The following is a 17,111-nucleotide window of genomic DNA, read 5'->3' on the forward strand; positions in this document are numbered from 1 at the left end:
ATATTTCAGCAAATTTACTCTTCTTTAAATAATGTTCTCTAAGATTTTCTAGTGTTGTTGGTAGTTTTTAAGATAGAGAGCTCCGAATGAAAAATTAATGTTTTTTTAAGGTTTTGAAACAGCCATTTTTTATTCCCCCTACCTATACCTAGCAGACTCATCAATTTTGACTAGTAATTATACATTGTTTGGGGTGAGATAACTGCCTTTTTTTCTTCCCGGCTCTTGTACTATTTACTTTTATGAGCAGTTCTGTCCTTGGAAGTGAAAAAAAAAAAAGGTACATCTCACAGATAAGTTGCCCCCAACCGAGGGTTAACTAATGCAGAAAATTAATACAAAATTCCACCTATTAATAGTAAATCAGTCAACCACTATTCAGGATAATAAAAGAGGTAAGGAATATCTATCAACAAAGGACAATTAATAATATTTATATTAAAACATTCGATTCAGACATAATATACAAATATAAATGAACATTATTTACTTTCTAACAATTTCCATTTTCTTCATAAAATAAAAAAATAAATATTCTTCTGTCTTTCCAAACGAATAAAGTAAATAATAAAAATAACTTTACAATAATAAACTATTTACAAGATACAAAAGATAGATGTAGCTTTAAAGGTTATCGCCTGCTATACCTGTCGCTGGTGTTTGTAGGAGAGCTCTCCTCAGCGTCACTCTTTCTGCTCCTCTTCTTCTTCTTGTGATGGCTCTTCTGCTTCCGATCTTCATCGCTGCTTTCATCATCACTATCAGAACTGTCTGACTCTTTTTCAACAACTTTTTTCCTTTTTTTACTTTTCTTTTTAATTTCTTTAGATTTTTCTTTACTTTTTCTCTTTTCGTCTTCACTATCTGAATCGTCACTGTCATCCCTCCTTCTTGAGGACTTCTTTTTGTCTTTTGATTTATTTTTAGATTCTTTTTCCTTTTTATTTTTCTTTCTTTTCCTCGGTATTTCCTCCTCGTCAGAGGAGGATTCACTATCTTCACTGTCATCATCATGCTTTTTAGATTTTTTTACTTTTCTCTCTCTTTTTTTACTTTTATCCCTGATTTTACTTTTTTTGGTTTTGTTTTTCTTCTTTTTTGATTTCCTTCCAGTATCACTGTCACTCTCTGAATCAGTAGATAAATCTCTTTTTTTGACTCCATTAGCCTCAAGTTTTTCCAATTTCCTGTAAATAAAAAAAATATAAGAAACATTGATATGAATGGATATATATGGTCAATAAAAAAAAGTGAGGCAAGTTCATAGGTCAGTATAGCTTCTTGCAGCATATATATATATATATATATATATATATGTGTGTGTGTGTGTGTGTGTTATGTATAAATAAAATATATATAACATAGGGTTATAGGGAAATATAGGGTTATTAGATGTATTAATTAGCATTTCAATGCTTTATATCGACAAATAACACTTATTTGATCAATTGTATGAAGTATAAATATTTCATAATTTGGAATATTTGAATTAGTACTATTTTAAGGAAAAGTTCCTCAAAGACACTGGAACAGTGCTTTATATATAAATTAAGTGCCGATTATAATGCATCTGTTTTGTCAATATACACCGACCATGAGCGCTTATAAAACTCAATATTTTATGTGAATGAAATAAATTTAAAGTTGATTGTAGGGAGGTAGTCCGAGTGGCAGTCAATAAAGGTATCAAAATGAAACTATTTAACATTTTAAATAAATTTAACAAACTTCTTAAATAAATCTGATACTAGTAAAACTGAAATACATTGATAGTCGATCTAATAAATCAAGTATTTTTAAAATCGATTTTTAATCAATAAATTAAAATTTATTTATGTAAAACTAAGCCAATAATTCAAAAATATTTGAAATAATCTTTGTTCTGCATATTACAATAGGGTAAATGATTACCTATATTTCAAGATTGATACTTTGTTATTTGAAAATAAAATCTATAGGACAAGCTGTTGTTGAATTACAGACATACACGGGAAATTAGATTTTTGCACGAGTAAGAAAGTAATTGAGAAAATTCATATTAGGCCATATCTACACTATTCCCCAACTTTGCATTAAATTGGACAAGCCTTTTCGAAATATATGTATTTAAAGGAAAAGATGTTTATTCAAGCATAAGTTAAAGTAATGGATGGAATTTGATGAAATTGACAGGTGAACATCTAGGTAACAATTTGCACAATCACTGAAAATATTATCAAAATCAGGTTAATGGTTTGATCTACATCAACACCTTACATGCTGGCAAAAAAGCAGGTTGGCGATGTTTCAGTAGAAGTCTCCACTGCGAATCATGAGAGCATATCAGAGTGTGTCTCTTGATGCGGTGCAGGCTTTAGAAGGAGGGGTTCTCCTGCGAGAAGACATGTTAAAATCTACGTACAAGCAAGTAGGCTCAGTAGGTTTGCCATAAAATATCCGGACTAGAATTGAGGGGGACCCCGAAGATGAAAAACTATAGATAGAAGAGTGGAACCAGTGGTGGGTGATGACCCCGAACAGATCTACCTCGAGGAAATACTTTCCCATACCATCTGTTCATGGTTAAAAGCAAACTGGGCCCTCCCTGAATACTGGATCTCCCAATTCCTGATGGGGCAAGGGGCTTTCGAGCTAAGCTTCATTGTCATGGAATAGATATCGACCCCCTATACCCTTTTGTGGTGTATCGGAAAGTGCCGATCATATTATTGTTGTTTCCACTGCCTGTTAGGCACAAAGGGCTAAACTACTGAGGGAAACTTGACTCTATATCTTACGGAGAATGATTTCCCTCTGCATGTTAGTGAATATAACCCATATTACTAAAGTTTTGTATATGGGTGGAAAAGTTCAGTAGGTCCAACCCACTTCAACCTGGGGCGAAGAGGGATAGGAAGAGAACAACAATGAAAAAAAAAATTGTTAAATTTGCAGCTATGATTAATAAAACTACGGTTGCACACCTATATTGCCCACAGAGCAGGGTAAGGCGGAATAATACCAATTTTACAACAGACTGGCACGGACCCAAATTTTTCCTTCTTGCCTAAAACTTAAAATGCGAGATTTTAATCTTAGACAATTTTTTACGCTGGGAACAAAATTTGTATCTATTTCCTGCATGAACACTATCTTCTCTACATTCGGTAGAGAGGAAGCAAAATGTAATCTTTTAAACCATAATAAATATGTAACCAGAGTTGCAATAGAAGAAACTAATGGTTCATTCATGATGAATAAGGATCGTTTCCATGGCAATTTTAGCAATTAATTTCAACTATAGCTAATTTTTGCCCATCTCTGTATCTAACACATAAATTAGTTATTATAATACTTACTTTAACAATTTCAATTTTTCTTTAGTCGAAAGACCTTTTAGAAAATCGAGTTCGTTCTCGTCAACTACATCTTGTTCATCACCTTTATTCACCATCCCCTATACATAAAAGATTTATGAACAATTTTCATTATTTAAAAAAGACAAGAATGAGTAATATATGAAATATAGCTATGTTACGTTGAAGCAAAAATATGTAAAATCTATCAAATTATTTAATTATCTACTTTACCAAATAATTTACTCAAGTGAAAAAGAGTAAATTTTGGCTCTATATTAATGATATTACAAATTTTGTGTCATTAGAAACAAGAAATCTTAAAACTGCAATTATTTATAACAGTCAGCTTAATAACAATAGTTAAACTTTAAGTACTTAGAAATAATTAATTTAAATGCAATAACTAAATGTTTTTTAAGTAAAAGCAATACTAAACTAACCTTATACCTCGGGATTTCCACATGCTGTTGAGCTTCAAGAGCTGTCTTACGCATTCTCAAACCATCTTCACGCATTCCGCGCAACAAAGACACGGCATCACCTCCTGGTTCTACAGAAGTTCCTATCTCATTTGAAACACTCTGATTGTACAATGGGCATTCTTTATCTATACAAGGAACAGAAGATCATTCAGTTATATACTATTAATAATTATTAAAAGATTAATGGAAAATAAAGCAATAATATTCTTTAATAAATAAAAATTCACATGTTCTATGTTATAAAAGATATTTTGTTAAAAATAACAGATGAATGGAATAGATATTTACATTGTTGGCAATTCCTATTCTAATAAGAGCAACACAATTATTACAACAATCCAAAATGAATTTAAAATAGCAAATTTCTGAATGGTAGCACTTTTTAAATACAAAATTAATAAAACTGCATTAGAAACAATTTAATAATGAATGTAAAAACTTCTTAAATTTAAAACTAAATAAATAATTTAGAGAAAAGAGAAGATTATGTACACTAGAAAAATTGAGAATTTTTCAAGATTTACTTCTGAATAGTCTTAAACACAATACAAAACTAATCAAACCAAACTATTAATTCTATCTAAAAGAACAGTAGATGGTGGATATATACTGATTATAAGTAACAATATATCAAAAATTAAATATGATCACTCCCAAGACTATAATCACAAAGAAGACAATGGGGCTATTAAATTGATTTCTAGTCTCATTGACAACATTAGTAAGAATCTTAAGACAGTCATAGTATTGAATATTCCCATAACTTTTTCTCAGTTCATCTCAACCACATTGAACCCAATGCGACAAGTGAGTCAGTTTGTATCAGTAGCAATATATTATGGATTATTTACAAACACCAAAATGCAAGACAAGGTCCCACAGATCTATCTGTTGTGATGTGGGTTAAAAAATATCCAATGCATCCTTTACTACTTCAGTAAACTGTGCATAAACTTAGTAAATGAATATTATTGAACATTTTATTATTTTAGAGATATCAATAGGATTATAATAATCTTACTTGTCAAAGGATATAAACAAATTAATATTATATAATGAATCACTTGAGGATTAAGGAAACCGTTGAGAGTTAAAATAAAATTTATTGACCGGAGCCAGATGTGTTCATCTTCAGGAACGGATTCAAGGGCGATGGTTGTCTGCCAGCCATGTCAATCCTTCAATAATCCCATCCCCAGAGGTAGCACAAGAAGGCTGAAGGTGCCATGCATGGTTCTTGACATGGTCCAGCCCAAGCCTCTGCCGGATCTCCTCAGCGCTGAGGGCTCCCGGGAGGTCCTGCTTATTGGCATATACTAGGACGAGGGCATCACTCAGCTCACAGTCATATAAAACCCGGTGGAATTCCTCCTTGGCTTCGTCCAGCCTGTCAATGTCAGCACAGTCCACGACGAAGATGAGGGCCTGGGTGCCGGTGAAATAGTGACGCCAGAGTGGGCGGATCTTACCCTGGCCTCCAATGTCCCAGACGTTGAAGTTGACGTTGCGAAAGGTCAATGTTTCCACGTTGAAGCCAACTGTCGGTATAGTGGCCATCGGCTCTCCGGGTCGGCGCAGCTTCTGCAAGATGGTTGTCTTTCCGGCCGAGTCCAAGCCCAGCATTAGAATACGCATTCTCTTCTTGCCGAAAACTTTAGACAAGATTTTGCCCATCGTTATCGAACTAGGCTACGAACGTCGCAAATAATGTTAAACATGAGTGTCGTAAAATATTCCAATTGTGGGTGTCCAGCCCAGCCATTTCAGGATCGCCTTTAATCTGTTCCTTCCTTTGCTCACTATTACTAGCACGAAACATATAATAATCAGGTCATATGATTCTACCATATAACCATAGAAACCAAAAAGCTCTTTTAGATCAATGAAATACAATAAGAATTCGAAATGCGATGAAAATACAAACATACATCTGAACAAAAATAACAACTCACTGATTAAAAAATGCAATACTTTTATAGGTAAATGCTTAAGTGTTGTAATTATCTCACTAAACAAGTAATAAATCAAGTCGGTTAAATAGGTTTAGAGAAATGAAGTATTGAGAACCAGATTGGACCAACCTGCCAAGATTTAAAGAAAAACTCTTTAGATAATTTTTTTTTATAAATGTATGTCAAACTTCTATAGATCAGTTTTGAAAATGAATCCTTACATTTCAATAAATCCAGCGGACAGATTTTTGCAATTATCAGTTTTATAATAAATTTCAAATTATGAGGTTGGCCGTGAGCGAAGTAATCCTTAAAGACGAGGGGTAGGGATAAACAAAGAGGTGTAATCAAAATTAACGTTTTCGTTGGTACCATTCATTTGAACGAATCTATCATGAGCATCTAGAATGCCTAATTAACTGAAAATAACCCTTAATAGATGCTCAGTTATGTTATGGAAATTGAGATAATTTCATTACAAAAATAAATCTCTTGGAAAAAATAATTTATTTAAAATTAAAATTGCGTTTATCGAAATTTCAAATTACTTGGAACGATTTCGATATTTTAAAAATAAAAGTGTAATCCACAGGCTTCCTAAAGAATGACCTGCAAAGGTATTAGACCTACTGAACTATGTTTCTGTTGTTGCGGATTATAATTTGAGTCGTATTTACGCGAATATAATACCGAACTCCACTGAAAATGGATTCGTTGAAGGTTGTTTTTTATAAAATAATGATACATAATTATAATTATATTATTTCAAAAATTTTTTGAGACAAGATAATATTTATTAAATAAATCTATTTTATATCCAAATCCGTCTCAACACTTTATTTATTCATTTGTCCAACGTTTCGGCCTTTCTAGCCATCTTCAGGGATATCTTCAATACAAAAATCCTTCTCACATTAATTTATATTTTCTATTTGCAGGCTATTCTGCCCAGGTCATTTTCTTTATTTAAAGTTCAAACCTCTTTATTTAAAATTTAAAACCATTAACATTTATTTTTTCTATAAGATTATCAACAGTATAAAACACCACACCATATTACCAAACACCATACCAGAGGTTTGAACTTTAAATAAAGAAAATGACCTGGACAGAATAGCCTACAAATAGAAAATATAAATTAATGTGAGAAGGATTTTTGTATTGAAGATGTCCCTGAAGATGGCTAGAAAGGCCGAAACGTTGGACAAATGAATAAATAAAGTGTTGAGACGGATTTGGATATAAAATTGATTTATTTAATAAATACATAATTATATTATAATACATAATACATTATAAATGCAGGAGAAGAAGTCGAAAGTCGATGGCTGTGTTCTAATTCATTAAACAGGTACACTTCCAGGGCTCGTTTAATCAACGCAGAAACGCGAGAGCGTTTATGTTGTAGTTGTAGTTTTCATGATATTCCACAAAATACTTATTTTTAATTGTTCGAACATAATTTTTGATTTATGAAAAAATATATCTCAGGAACTATAAGATAAACAGACATCTAATGGCACTCAAATTTGAAGCTAGTTTAACATACTAATGAAGTAGTTTGTTTTTTTTTTTCGGCCAAGACTCCCATTGGAGTCCTATACTGCCTAACCATGATTGGGGGTCAAAGTTCTTCATTTTGTGGGACCGCCACGCAATGAAAAAAGTCAACGTCCCAGGCCGGATTCGAACCGGCACCGCCAATAGACATCAAAAATTGGTAAGACTGTGTCTTAACCACTGAGCTATTATGGGCAGCCCTAGTTTATGTTTAGTTTAGTACATATATCTGTAGGGCTAGTAGTAGTTTTCAGGATATTTGTTGAAATAAAATGATTTATAGTTGTTCGAACAAGATATCATGAGCAAAATTCATATTCATATGGGAATATCATAAAATCTACCACCCCTAAGAAGATAAGTGTAATAAACTACTTTATAAGTAAGTTAAATTAGCTTTAATTTGAGTGCTTGCAGACATCTGTACGTCTAATACTTCCTGAAATATTGTTTTTTTTTTTACAAATCAAAAAGTTTGTATGAATAACTAGAAATCAACATTTTGTGAATTTATTTTGTCAAATATCAGGAAAACTACTACTCCATAAAAAGACAAACATCATAAACTACTTTATAGTACATGAAACTAGCTTTAATTCGAGTGCCAATAAACATCTGTAGGTCGAAATGTTTTTGACAATTAGAACAATATCGAATAAATTTCATCATTTAAATACCTTTCAGTCAATAAAAATATATGGAAATCAATTGCATGATTTAAATATTTTTTAACATACCCAAAGGAAAAAATGATTCCCATTACAGCGCCTTTGAATGACTTTCAGTTTATATATAAAAGTCGCCTCACTAAAACCATCAGGGAGCGATGGTCCTATATCACTTTTGAAATATTTATTTTATTTACTTTTGAAATAATTACTTAAAACAGGAAGTGAAGGCACAGGATAGTTAAATCGAGCAATACTAAAAATGTGCCTGAAATTGGAAAAGGGATGAAACCCATCTCTCCGACTCTCCATGGTAGCCTTACTTATCTCACCTTTCAAACAGACACAAATAGCGAGTATGTTGGTCGATGTATGACATGTCACAATCTCAAAATAACAGAGATCCTACTAAAAAAAGCAATCCTTCCCGCCCCACCTCCAGGGAGTGATAGCACTTTTGGAATATTTGCTTAAATTGGGAGGAGGAGACTTTAAGATGGTAAATCAAGCAATATTTAAAAAGCGCCTGAAATTGGAAAATGGCGTGAAAATAAGTTCACTAACTACTGACTTTTCAATGAATTATTTATGAAACATTGCTTTTTAAAAAGCTATATCTTGGGAACTATTGAACCTAAATATCTCTATTAGGGCTCATATTTTAACAAGTTTACTCTACTTTAAATGATATTATCTTAGGAATATCAAATGTTGGTAGTTTTAAAGATATGGAGCTTGGAATGAACATTAGTTTGTTTTCCATTTTAAAACAGCCACCATTTTATATTTCCCTTACTATACTTGGAAGACCCATCAATTTTAACTGCTCATTATACATAGTTTTCATTTTAGTAATAAAAAATTGGAGTAAAGTAACTGACTCTAGATGGGTCGAATGAGAGTTAAGTAAAGTCTAAGACTGGTCATGCGACTGAGTAGCCTGCTTCTAAAAAGTTTAAACTAAAATAAATGCTACAATTATCCTGTATTTTATTTTTGCTTTTTCGTTTAATGAGTCGTTAATTAATGATACTAAATATTTAAAGCTTTTGACACACTCAGATCTGTAGCTCCCACTTATGAAGTGCTTCTGCCGATGGACTGGATTCTTCCTCCAGGTGAGGATCTTTGTTAATCTCGAGATCCATTCTTCTCAAGCATCATATATACTTCTTTGATGCTCTGTAGACTTCTACCAATAATGATAAAATGGTGTCATTTTGTCAAATATGGTTCCATGTGACATTAGTCCTACTCTTTTTACGATGGCATTTAGGACTATGTTGAATAATAATAGAGCAAGAGAATCTCCTTGTCTCAGTCCAAGATTTTTTTTAAACCCCAATTATCCTTATTGATTTTCAGCACTGACCTTTCAATTTTCGGGTGGTAGACAGGCTATTAACATAGTTTTTACTTTCCTGCGACTTTTATTTGTTAATGAAACTAGCTATTTTAAATAGGGACAATGAGACAGGCCAACATTTCAGTGACAATAGGTCTAGTTTTAGTGCGAAAGCCTCAGAAGATGTGAAGTTTTTAAAAAATTCAAGAGTGGCAATAAGGCTTAGGTAAAGATGGTCTTTGATTTTGTTTCACTTATCTTGCATAATGCCATGCAGCATTGTCTATAAATTTTCACTTCACATTTTAAGTAATTTTTTGGAAAATAGCAATTAAATGTGTTCTTAGGGTTGGATTATGACCAGAAAATTCCACAGTACATACAGTCTATGGCTTAAGATGAAATTGAGAAATTTTTTTTATAAACAGCCCTTATAAAAAAAATTAGCAAAAAACGGTGAAAAATTACAGGTGTTTCAAGATAGTTGGTCAAATTATGGGGCACAGGGCACTGGAGGTGTGGAACATGGATAAAAAGAATAACATATGAGTGTCTACAAATTTGGCAAGTGCTTATCTATCTTGGACACTTTTACCCACTCAATAGGAGTAGATAAAAAGTTTTTCACACCAAATTAAAAAAAAAAACTTCACGTGTTGAATTTTTTCCAATTTTAGTAAGCCAAAATCTATAAGAAAGGAAGAAATCAAAGGATTTATTTTGTTCACACTAATAAATTGGTAATTGTTTTAAAATTACTGTATTTTCTTTTAAACCCATTTTGAAAAAACAAAATTATGTGATAAGAGGAAATGGAGGTCATTTATTAATGTTCAGTGTTATCAATGTGCAGTTTTCAACATATCTACCACCAATCGCTGACTCCATACATCTGTCCAGTGACACCCATCTAAACCCTAATCTACAAAATTAGTTTTGATGCAATCCTCCCATCCTTTGGTCAACTCCTTAGATATTTACCTGTCAAATCAGTGTTTATTAACTTTTTAGGAGATCGTTCCAGATAGTTCGCAAAATGCTAGGTTGTTTGTAGATGAGAATGTTGAGGCATCATCTCAAGTTAGTAGCGATGCCTGTTTGATTCTGCCTGTGTGGGTTGACTTTTATTTTGTGGAGGTTGGTTACCTATAGGAAGACCGCTCCATAATTCAAAAATGCCTGGGTAGAAACTAATTTGGTTCCGGAGCCTTCTTTTTCCCTCTCTACCTCATCATTTCTGGCTTAAGGGGTCCGTATTTAAATCTATGTAACGAGAAAAACACCAAATACTGTGGTAATTTGATTTTTTATGAAATTTTCAGAATTTATAAGGGTTGGCGGTGCCTAAAGGTTTCAAATTAATTTTTTTTAATTTCTTTCTTTTTAATTTCACCTAAACAAGTACAATACATACATACATTTTGATTTGGCCTAAATTTGGAAAATAAGTTTGGGATTTCAGACATTCTCTAAACTTGCAAGCTTTTTTCCAAGCTGTCGAGGACTGGTGTGGCCCTCTCCAACTGAGGTGCAGAGAAAGCTCTAAGGAAGCCTGGAGAACCTCAGAATTCCTCATTTTAATCCCTACCTGGCCATCTAAGGGAAGAACGTGGAAGAAGATTTTATGATAAAATAAAACTTGTTATAGAAAATAAAAATTATATAAGATAATTATCTCAGCCAAAACAAAAGATCCGACATTAATCTGTAACCTCAATTAAACTGAACAACTCGTTCTTATGAGTATGGCCATGTTTGGACAAAATCTTTATTAGAACCTAGGTTTACCAGTAATCATATATTTGGTATTAGAGGCATGAACAGCAAGTGCAAGGCCTCTGTCCTCGTGGGCAAGAAAGACTTATAATATGGCAGCTTTGGATCTAACAATATCCAGGCTATAAGCATAATCCAAAATTTGTACAATTTGATTAAAAATCGTTTGTGTGGTTAGGATCATTAGATTATCCTAAAGAAAATCTTATTGAATGCCATTATTATTATCATTGGCACAACAGACCGTGGAGATCCAAGGCCTCGTGCGATGTACTAAGGAAATACATCGTGCATTTCCTGATGTGGTTTTTTCATTGGGTGGGTTTGTCACTCCCATGTCTTGAATGCCATTGTCACAGATAAATCCCTTGAACACAAATCCACAATCGATATTGTTTGTCCTAAGTTTTACCTGGAGTAAAAGTTTTATCTAGTGGAGTCGTAAGTTTTATCTACTTACCTCTTCATATAAGAGGTCTCAAACCACCAGGATTTTTTAAGAATTACAAGAAACTATATAAAAATGTTTTTTTTAAAACATATATAAAATAATACTGGATAAAATATGTAGAAAAATACGAAAACTTTTGTCAAAATAATGTAAACAAGTACGAGCAAATATGACTCTTTAAAAAGTATTACACTTACAATGGCAAATTTACAATGTCTCTGTTCATTACAGTTATTAAAAATTTAAAACAGAGAAATTGTTTGGTATCAATCCAAAAATTAAATAACCCAATAAAATACATAACTAGGTCCAATAGCTTGAAATGTTGGCAGAGAACGTTATGGGAAGAGCTTAGACTGCTAGGAAATTCTCAAGAAGACTATCCTTTTTACATCAGAAAGCTGTCTTTTCACACAGCCACCATTTTAAATTTTCATTTAAACATTTTTGCTTTTTTTTTACATTATTTCAATCTCACGTACTAATTGTAATCTTATTGTTATTCAAATCAATCTAAAATAGCTTAAATTTTATAAATTTGTTTCTTCATTGATTTACTGTTATCAAATGATCATATTAAATCGCAATAAAAACACAAATTGTCTTAAAAAAAACAGGCCGAAATTAAAAATAACAGACCAAATCATATTGTAAACGATAGAAGAAAAAAATATCTTGTGTAATTGTGGAAATTAATTATTATAATTATGCTTTTTATTAATTAAAGATTATACTTATTATAATCATCAACGGGCTTGATAAATAATACTGAGGTATATATATTGTGAAGGAGATTACGTATTTTCCTCTCAAACTAGTGGATCTACATTAAAATAGTCTTTTTTAACTTATCAATCTACATACACAAAATTTTGAAAGAAGAAATGAAATATCATGCATGTAAATGGTGAAATATAATTTTACCTGTATTAATGTGACCCCATTTACGGCATTTGATACATCTAACATTTCTTACAAGGATTCCAAAAGGCTGGTCCTGAATTTCAGCATTTCCTTTGCAGTAACTAAAACAAAAAAAAAAAAAGTTTTAAAATGATCTAAATGAAATAATAAATATAAGAAGGAACTTTAACCATGTGAATATTATGAGTCATGTGCTTATCGTAACTTAAAAAGTCATAATTATACCAAAAATAATAAATAAAATTAACTTTTATTTTGGTTTTCATGAGTTTTTATGTGAGCCATTAAGAATGAAAGTGGCATAAGTCACTTTTCACTTAATGCAAGAAAATGAATTTCTTTTAAATGATATAATAAATAGTAAGTACTTCAACTATACATGTAATTAATCAACAAATAATTTAGTGATTATAGAACAAAGAAAGGGAATGTAGCTAATTATTATTAATTAATACATACTAGAAAACCTGTAATTCAAATTCTCAATCCAATCCTGTACTACCAGGTATACCGTTTATCTGCCATCTACTCTCCACCTCACCAAACTGCTGCATTTGATAAATCATTTTTTACTCGAGCTGCAACCGAAACTCCCTTTAACATACGTCATGTACCAACCCTTCCCTTGTTTAAAACCCTTATATTTAAATACCTTTAACTTCACTAATCTAATCCGATGTTATTACAGTACAAATATTTTGTAACTACCTATAATATATTTTGTAATTAAACAAAATATTTTTGTTTTGTTTTTTATGTATTTAGTCAGTTAGTTTTTTAATTTTTTTTTCCTTCTCTATATTTTGAATTATTTATATACAATTGTAATATAAGTTACAATAAAGTGTGGCAACACTATATTTTGGCCAATATAAGATATTGTAAAATTAAAATTATCTTTGTAATTGTTCTAAAGGAAACTAGCCCCAGAATAATAAACTATTTTATTATTTCATTTCATTACCATGTAACCTGGGCTGACCACTGCCGAGATGAACTACATACAGTACTTGCGCACCTACATACCAAATATGGAAGCTGAGTCCGGTAATTCACACATATTAAATTATCTATGACTAAATTCGAACCATATTCATGCAAAAGGAATAGCCATTATTGTAATTAAAAGTAAGTTTATTTAGATTTATAGAGCCGTTAGGTTAAGATTCCACAGTACTTCAAGCAGATATAGGTGATCTAATCCTGTACTACCAGGTACCGTTTATCTGCCACCTACTCTCCACCTCACCGAACTGATGCATTTGATAAATCATTTTTTACCTGAGCTGCAACTGGAACTCCATTTCCTTTAATATACGTCATGTACCAGCCGTTCCCTCATTTAAAACCCTTATATTTAATTACCTTTTACTTTACCGATCTAATCCGATATTATAATAGAACAGATGAGGCTACCACAATGTTTTGCTTTTTATATATTTAGTCAGTTAGTTATTTAATTTTTTTTTTCTGTATCTAAAATTATTTATATACAATTTTACTAAATAAATAATAATTTCAGGTTGAAACGTCGGCATAAAATAAATAGATATGGTTTTGTTTATTTATGTTGTTCTTTGCTGACCGCACCCCCCGACAAACTTCTCCAATCATTAATCTATGGTCAACAATTCTTAATTACATATGAACAACGTTTCGAGATCCTCTGCACATTATATAGTTCTTAGTATTAATTAGTTTGTAGACATACGTCATTTTAAATTGGAAATCATTATCGTCATATTCTCAAATGAATTATAAGTCCTATTTTTAATAAAGAAAAACTATGACTTACATTCATTTGGGAATATATGAAAGTGATAATCAATTTAAAATGATATGTCCACAAATTGATAAGAACTTAATAATGGGCAGAGGAGCCCAAAACGTTGTTCAGATGTTATAAGCAATAAATAAGTGGATAAATGGTTTTCTGAAAATAAATATAATAAAGTTTTAAGTACATATTAAGTTTATACAATACTTACTCTTCTCTAGGAGCATTATATTTTCTCTGCCACTCAAATTTATATTCTGGTTCATTTTCTTCTTTTTCACGTTCTTTTTTAGCACCTGGGGGTGGTTCATACATAAAATTGACACTGAGTTTGTCTTTGCTTTCTTTGCTCAACATAGCTCTAAAAAAAAAATAAAATAAAATACGTGAATAAAAGTTCTTAACACATCTATTTGATACATACATATATTTTAAATATTAAAGTAAAAATTTTTATTTCCCTCATATTCTAAGACAAGTCAAAGTGTGATGAATAAAAATAACCTCCTTACTTGTTGTTATAAAGATCCTGTTCTTTTTCATACTGGATGCGTAGTTCTTCCTGTTTCTTTTTGTATGCATCATCCTTTTGTTGAGCCATCCATACCTGAAATCATAAACAGTACTTAGTTGTAAGTATAACAATACAATTATCATAACCATAGAATTGATAAAAATATGCAGAAATGATTACTCTTAGTAACACGAATCTAGAGAAAATAAATATCTAAGAATCAAGAATTATGTAAAAATAATGGGGTTGAAACTGCAGTCATCAGAAACTTTTTAACAGATAATCCTATATTTTGGCTCTGATGTTGAAAATGTTGATTTAATATGAAAAACTATAAACTGCAGACAAGAAATTCCAGTTATTTTTTCCTTATATCCTAAATTGTTTCAGTTCGTTCTATTTTGTTTAATGACGTAAGACTTTCATGGTCATCAAAGTCGTTTAATTCTTATTACTTTATGGTAATATTCAATTGGCTATTTTATTTCACACATGTATATACAGAAGCGTACACACACACACACACACATACACCAAAGAAGGCAAAAAGTAGTTTCTGAAATGATTTTTCCAAAATTATACAAGGGATGAATCTCTTATTATTATTATTTAATTAATATTTCTGCAAGTATATTATGTGATTTTAAAAATTTAAATACTGATTATATTAGTTTTTTATCGTTTCTAAGAAGAGCTGATGATATGTCAGGTTTTAATTCAAAACTGCTGAGTTGTGACGTAAAGTATGGGCATTCCTGAAAGATGTGGCCAATTGTCATATCGGTCACATCTTTCAGGAATTGTTTTAGTATCACAATCAATTTGATGTTTTCTAGACAAAATTAAGGAATTTACCACATATTTATATCATAAATTCCAAATAAATTTCTAGAACATATAAAATTATGGTAAGTCTAGATGCCATAAAGTAGAAAGATGTAACTAACCATTCATAACCTAAAATATAAGTCAAACAACTGCTTCTAAAAGAATGGATAATTACTAAGTAAGTAATTAGAAAAAGATGTAAATAAAGAGATATATCAAGAAATGCAAGGTAAATCTTTCTATTCAGAGCCACACAAACCCCTCAAAGCAAATGATTACAAGTTCAACAAGTAAACAACTAAAACATACATTTCTTAGCTATTAGTGATTAAAGAAAACTGATCAAACAAAATCTTATTTTTAACACATCATACTATCTGATAATATAAACTTGTACATGAATGAATTAAATTATAAATAGGTGTCCTAAATATTTTATAAAGTGAAGGTCAAAGAAGGCACTATCCCATTATATTTAACATTTTTAAACAATAACTACAACTGAAACCATAAAAATATTCCAAAATACATAGGAACAAAGAAAGATTAAAAATTAATAAAATAAAAATAATACTTACTCGTTTTAAATTGTCCCTAGATGCTGGGTGGAAAAACTTTTTGCACATATAATTATTAAAACCTTTACCCATTTTGATTACGAAGAAAAGAAAATTACTCCAAAATACTAACAACCTTCACTGTACAGGACCGAAAAGACGTTACTGCTAGAGTGAATAGATAAACAAAACAGGAGTATTCACGTTTCATAAGGTTATGACATGACAAAGAGGTACAATTCAGTACACAAAATGCCAGCAAATAACAATTATTCATTAAATGGACATCTACACGGTCAGTCACAATGATGGGCTATTGAGAAAATAATGAAATCTGAAGATTAGAAATTTTCTCCATAATTGAGGCATAGAAATGAAAAAATATGTATGTGCCGAAAAACCATTTTTAATAAAAACGAACAAAAAAGGTAGGTTAGGCACAATTATTGATCTAAAATTATGAAAAAATTACAGCTCTAGGAGCTTAACTGTTCAAGATAGGAACTTCCAACGGTTAACAGTCGATTGGTGCTGGTTTCTTCATGGATGTCCCGTCAATAATTTTTTGTATTTCTTGTACTTACAGCCTTTTACACTTTCATGCCTCAATTAATCTTTCTCAACCTTACAATACAAAAGTCTATCTTTGGGTTTCACTGTCACTCCGAGTGAACGTGTATGGATCGCTTAAGAAACCAAATTTAACACATTATTCTATTTTCTCGATCTTGAAAGTACGTCAGAGAAGAAAATTGGAAAAATGCAGATGATTGTGCACTAAGTTCCTTCCTTCCATAACAAACGAAGGAAGTAAGCGAAAAATACTCTCTTATAAAATATTTTTTAATGAGTAATTAATGGTAAATATTAGAATATATTTAATTTTCAATGAATATATGATTGCATTGTGTACTAGATATGCAAACATAATAGTTATTT

At 31.2% G+C, this 17,111-nt stretch overlaps 3 protein-coding genes across 3 annotated transcripts; all 3 read right to left on the bottom strand.

Annotated features, from left to right (window-relative positions):
- Window positions 1-647: 647 nt before the first annotated feature.
- On the bottom strand, window positions 648-3,922 carry LOC136795042 (nucleolar protein 58-like; the record flags this gene model as incomplete). The annotated part of the gene is given in 3 exon segments (XM_067050042.1): window positions 648-1,187; window positions 3,339-3,436; window positions 3,786-3,922. Coding segments are annotated over 2 exon segments (635 nt in total), but the record flags the coding sequence as incomplete, so codon positions are not given.
- Window positions 3,842-5,655, bottom strand: LOC136795001 (ADP-ribosylation factor 6-like). Its single transcript, XM_014420349.2, has 2 exons — window positions 4,931-5,655; window positions 3,842-3,945 (listed from the first exon to the last, which is right to left on the bottom strand). The coding sequence occupies exon 1, from the start codon at window positions 5,492-5,494 to the stop codon at window positions 4,964-4,966; it is 531 nt and encodes a 176-aa protein (XP_014275835.1). The 5' UTR covers window positions 5,495-5,655; the 3' UTR covers window positions 3,842-3,945; window positions 4,931-4,963.
- A 5,484-nt stretch (window positions 5,656-11,139) lies between these two features.
- Window positions 11,140-16,265, bottom strand: LOC106680563 (corepressor interacting with RBPJ 1). Its single transcript, XM_067050036.1, has 5 exons — window positions 16,194-16,265; window positions 14,786-14,880; window positions 14,485-14,634; window positions 12,497-12,597; window positions 11,140-11,243 (listed from the first exon to the last, which is right to left on the bottom strand). Exons 1-5 carry the CDS (start codon window positions 16,263-16,265, stop codon window positions 11,140-11,142), a joined length of 522 nt encoding a protein of 173 aa, XP_066906137.1.
- Between the last annotated feature and the right edge of the window lie 846 nt (window positions 16,266-17,111).

This window comes from Halyomorpha halys, unplaced genomic scaffold (assembly GCF_000696795.3).
Source record: "Halyomorpha halys isolate HHAL.00 unplaced genomic scaffold, Hhal_1.1 Scaffold268.1, whole genome shotgun sequence".
NCBI lineage: Eukaryota > Metazoa > Arthropoda > Insecta > Hemiptera > Pentatomidae > Halyomorpha > Halyomorpha halys.